The 5,182-nt window shown below is 48.1% G+C and overlaps 1 protein-coding gene across 1 annotated transcript; it reads right to left on the bottom strand.

The window, feature by feature from the left end:
• Nucleotides 1-2,499: 2,499 nt before the first annotated feature.
• On the bottom strand, nt 2,500-3,873 carry LOC114701999 (smad nuclear interacting protein 1-like; the record flags this gene model as incomplete). The annotated part of the gene is made up of 1 exon (XM_037209333.1): nt 2,500-3,873. A coding segment is annotated over exon 1 (1,080 nt), but the record flags the coding sequence as incomplete, so codon positions are not given.
• Between the last annotated feature and the right edge of the window lie 1,309 nt (nt 3,874-5,182).

The raw sequence follows: 5,182 nt of genomic DNA, 5'->3' as shown, positions 1-5,182 counted from the left end.
CATATCATTGACACAGACACACACACACACACACACACACACACACAGAGAGAGAGAATATGTATGTATGTATTATTAAAAAGAATGTTTTCACTCACTCTTTTGACTTCTCCCATGTGCTCATGACTATGTTGGGGGGGGGGGAAGGGGACTTTTTTCCCCTCTAGATTTGACTTTCAGTGCCTACATTGGGTCTCATTTAGGCCAGCCCTGAACCATTCCTTGGGACCAAAAGCAATGTTTGTGCTTATTTAAATCAGTCACTTGCAAGGCAAGGGATTTGGCCAGGATCCGTGGACAATAAAGGGACCCTCAGAACCAGAGTGAAACAAAGAGAAACTAACCACAAAGCCCAGCAGAGCGGGTCCAGAAGGCGGTGGAAATGATTCCAGAGCGAAGAGATAGAGTTGGTGGTCATTCGCATTGACGTTAATTTGAAGACTTGGGAGAATTTGAGATTATTTAGAGGGATGGTGTTTTGTGAGAAGGACAAGAGAAGACAGAGGAACAGAGGACCAGTTCTGGGTGATGGAAGACAGCAGAGGAAGGAGAGATGGGACCATGGAGGCAGTATTTATAGAGCCAAAGTGAGACCAGCTACTTATCTCTGAAGGCACGGCTTGAATGTTTAAGAAGTGGATTTTTCAATGTTGGGGAGATGGTTCGATCTATGAAGTGCTTGCCTTGCAATCGTGAGGAACTGATGTTCAGTCCTCAGGACCCACATTTTAACAATGCCAAGGTAGCTCAACAAGCTGGCTCAGCAGGGGGTCTCTGGCCTGGGATCAATTTTTTTTTTTTTTAAGTAGGTGGTGCTGAGGCAAGGGTACTCTACATCTACAATATGCATGTGCTCTGGAGCACACCAGCATTCATACACATTTGGTTTTTATTTTTCTTGGTTCTCAGACGCAGTGTAGTTCTCCATAGGTAAATGCTCTCCCATTTATTTCATTTTCTCCATCACAATGTCCTTCAAAGTTTGTCTCTTCTTTAATTTTTACAAATTTATTTATTTTTACAGTATTGTGTTTTTGTGTGTAGGAGCATGCCACAGCATATGTGTGATTAGAAAATAGCTTTGGGGAGACAGTTCTTGCCTTAGACTTGGCTGAGGCATGCTTTCTCTTGTTTTTGCTGCTGAGATGTGTACCCCACGCTAGCTGGCCTGAGAGATTCTTGAGTGAGTCGCCTGTCTCCACCTCCCAAAGCCCTAACAGACTGCTAGGATTTCAAATGCATGCCACCACATCCTGCTTTTTACATAAATCCCAGGGAGCCAGCTGAGCCCTCCCTCCAGCACTTGGTTTTGTTTTGGGGGACAGGGTTTCCCTTAGTACCCTTATGTGGCCTTGCCTGGCCTAGAGCATGTAGACCAGCCTGGCCCTGAACTCATAGAGATCCACCTGCTACTTCTGAGGGGCTGGGATTAAAACCAGGCAATAGGCTTGGCCAAGGTGGCATATGCCTTTAATCCCTGCTCTTTGGAGACAGAAGCTGGGTTCAGTTCCCAGCACCCACATGGTGACTGACACTGTCTCTAATTCCAGCTCCAGGGCATCCAGCACCTTCTTCTGGCCTTCGAAGGCACGCACACAAAGTACAAATCACTCATATGCATAAAAAATTTTTTTATATTTACAAATTTTATTTTTTTTTTAGTCTCAAAAATACATATATAGATGAAAACCTGCTCTACAAATGCAGACAGGCCTTGCCCATCATGTGGTATTCTTTCTGTCACAAAACACTGTCGTATGAAGATCAGCACATAGCTCTGAAACATACCATTTACAAGCACACGTACTGTAAGTAATGGCCTCCTTTCTATTCACACAGACCCCAGGTGGGAACTTCAGAAGTCATCACCTCCCTACAGAGCCATGTCTACATGGCTGTTTAGCTTCGACCGTCAATAATGAGATCATGGGGTAAATTGTCACTCCCAAAAACGTGCAAAATGAGCTTCTGTGACTCAAGAGCTGACCCGGCTCAAAGCTTTGGTATATGCTGGAGGTTGTTTTGGTGACACCCAGAGCTTACTAAGATTCTCTGTTCTACGGTTTGTCCCCCGAACAAAACTCCTGGTCCACCAAGCTCAACGACTATATAGGTCCCAAGAAACTGTACACAGGGAACAAGCCACAGTCCCCTTTCCAAGGGCTTAAGTTTCCTGTGCAGCAGTTCGGAAGGCGCCCACCACAGCCACACACTTTGTCCAAAACTCGACATGCTGTCGTTGGTGAGGTTGTTCTGAAAACACGCGCCCACAGTCACACGGCTGCTGCGCCGAGTTCAACAGAACACCCGGCGAGAGTTCTCACAGTGCAACCCAGCTGGGCAGCAACAGAGGAAAGACGCACTGGAGAGTCAACCCAAGGCCTCCACTCAGAACGGTTTCTGATAGTGTGGGGTGCTTCTCAGTTGCTAACCGTGAGACACCATTTCCTCCTCCTCCTCCTCCTCCTCCTCCTCCTCCTCCTCCTCCTCCTCCTCCTCCTCCTCCTCCTCCTCCTCATCTTCCTTCCTGTCTGCTTCAGAGGTGTCTGAAGACTCATGGAGCAAGACATAGTCCCTGCTGCTGAACCCAAATTTAAGGACATCCTTTTCCTTCAGTTCGTAGTATCTCTGTGGCTCGATACGCTTGCTGTTCAAGAAGGTTCCGTTGCTGGAGCCGAGGTCAATGATGTAGGGCTTCACGGTCCGACCAACAGTGCCGTCAGCACGCGTGTGCTCCACAAGCCGGTACTGGAAGACTGCATGCTGCTTTGAGCAAGAGGGATGGTCGATGGGGATGTTGGCGATGAGGCGATCTCGACCCAGAAGGTAAGCACTCTGCCGGTGGATGTACATGACCGGAAGCATGTCGTCATTTTTAAAGGGGTAGAGACGCCACCGTTTTTTGGGGATCTGGGCTTCTGGGGGTTCGCTGTACTTAATGACCACACCCCGGAAGGTATTGGCGTCCTCAAGTAGTGCCCCAGAAAGTTCAAGGCTCCGTTTCTCTTTAACAGGCACTTCTTTGCTTCTGTTAGCAGCAGGGCGAGGGATCACCTCGTGAGCCTCACCGCCAGCACCTTCTTTCTGCTGGCGATGCTCCTGGCGGTGCCTGGCATTCTGGAAGTCCCTCTCTTCGTCCTGGGCCTGCAGCTTCTGGCTGTCTCCATGCCGACCCTGCCCACGGACCGGCCTCTCATCCCAGCTGCTCCTTTGGCGGGAACGACCCTGGTGCTGGTCTCGCTCTCGGTTCCCCGCTCCCCTCTGCAGCCGTTCTGATGGCTGCCGGTGCTGCAGATGCTCTGGACCTCGCGGTGGATGGTCCTCAGGTTCCTGCTTCACTCTGACCGCGGAGTAGTGGGAGCTCCGGCTTCTCTTGGCCGGTGGAGACTCGCTTCTTCTCCCCGAGGACTCGTGTTTCCTTTTGCCTGGGGACCGACTCGAACTAGCACAGGCTGGGGCGTCGGGTAGGCAGCGCGAGACAGGTTCGGGGCTCAAAGGCTCCTGCTTCACCTCCAGGGTCGCCAGCGCGTCATCCGCCGGGTGGGACCGCTGCCAGCTTCGCTCCTGCTTGGCCTTCATTCTGAGAGCCGATGCATGTCCTTTGAGCCACTGGAGCCCTTGTTGTTGTTGTTGTTTTCTAGACAGGGTGTCTCTAGCTTTGGGGCTAGGGGATGGCTGTAGACGAAATTCTAAACGGTCTTATTAAATAAGATACTCAGAGCCAAATACAGAGTTAAAAGCCCAAGAGATCAGAGCACCAGCGAATAGCCTTTAGCTTGCCACGCTGCCTCGCTGCCCTTCCTTCTACAGAGAGAGAGAGAGAACCAGCCCTTCTTCCTGTGTCCTGCCTTTTTATTGCCTTTCTGTTCTGCCTTCTCATTGGCTCTAAATTCAACCACATGACTTCCTCGTCACTTCCTGTCTATGTAGACCTCCAAGTCTCTATGGTTGACACTGGGATTAAAGGATTAAAGGTGTGTCGCCATGCTTGGCTGTGTCCTTGAAAACACGAGAGACTCGGCCTGCCGTGTGATTGAATTTAGGGCGTGTGCTACCCCTGCGGGGCTTCTGCTAAATGACTATGACCTCTGATCTCCAGGCAACTTTATCAACATACAAATAAAATCACATTTCAGCACAATAAAATATCACCATATTTCCCCTTTCTATTCTCAGTTCAGGTGAGTTCCATTCGCATGAGGACTCAGAGCCTTCCAGTTGAGGAAAGAGGATTGGCTGAGAAGTTGGTGAGATGAGATTAGCTGTGGCCTGTTCTGCTTCTCTGACCTTTTAGCATTCACTCCAATACCTGGCTCCCAGTTTGTTTTTATTAGTAAGACCTTTTAAGGTTTGTGTTACATCCTACATTGGGGAAGGGGTTTTGCTTTTGTTTCTGCAGGAAAAGAAAATCTATGGATACCAACAAAAGTAATAAAAATTCACTTTGAACAGGAGAAACACCTTGATGAGAAGTAATAGCTCATCCACCCATGTGATAACTCTACAAGTTGTAAGAAAAACTCAACAAACCAGGGTCAGGGCAGGGTTCTGTTTTTTGTCTGCGGTGGGATGTTCTGTATGGTAAATGTATTGCTCTGATTGGTCAATAAATAAAACACTGATTGGCCAGTGGCTAGGCAGGAAGTATAGGCGGGACTAACAGAGAGGAGAAAAGAAAGAACAGGAAGGCAGAAGGAGACACTGCCAGCGGCCGCTAGGACAAGCAGCTTGTGAAGATGCCGGTAAGTCACGAGCCATGTGGCAAGGTATAGATTTATGGAAATGGATTAATTTAAGCTATAAGAACAGTTAGCAAGAAGCCTGCCACGGCCATACAGTTTGTAAGCAATATAAGTCTCTGTGTTTACTTGGTTGGGTCTGAGAGGCTGTGGGACTGGCGGGTGACGAAGATTTGTCCTGACTGTGGGCAAGGCAGGAAATCTCTAGCTACATTTGTCTTTACATGATAATAGAAATTCCCATCTTCAAGAAATCATAAGGCATAAAAGAAGGACCTATTGGTACTAGTATACTCTACAGGGTAATATCTCACTGCTTAACATCAATATCTCTTTAACTCTAGAATAGTTGTGGTCCCAATTCAATTATAAATCAAGCTGGAATGTGACTCTCTCCTTCTCTAATGCCAAGCATGTTGCTAAGAGAAAAAAATAGAAGATTA

The sequence above is a fragment of the Peromyscus leucopus genome, chromosome 10 (assembly GCF_004664715.2).
Source record: "Peromyscus leucopus breed LL Stock chromosome 10, UCI_PerLeu_2.1, whole genome shotgun sequence".
Lineage (NCBI taxonomy): Eukaryota > Metazoa > Chordata > Mammalia > Rodentia > Cricetidae > Peromyscus > Peromyscus leucopus.
The sequence above is the reverse complement of the archived record's forward strand: the minus strand, read 5'-3'. Positions and strand labels throughout refer to the sequence as shown.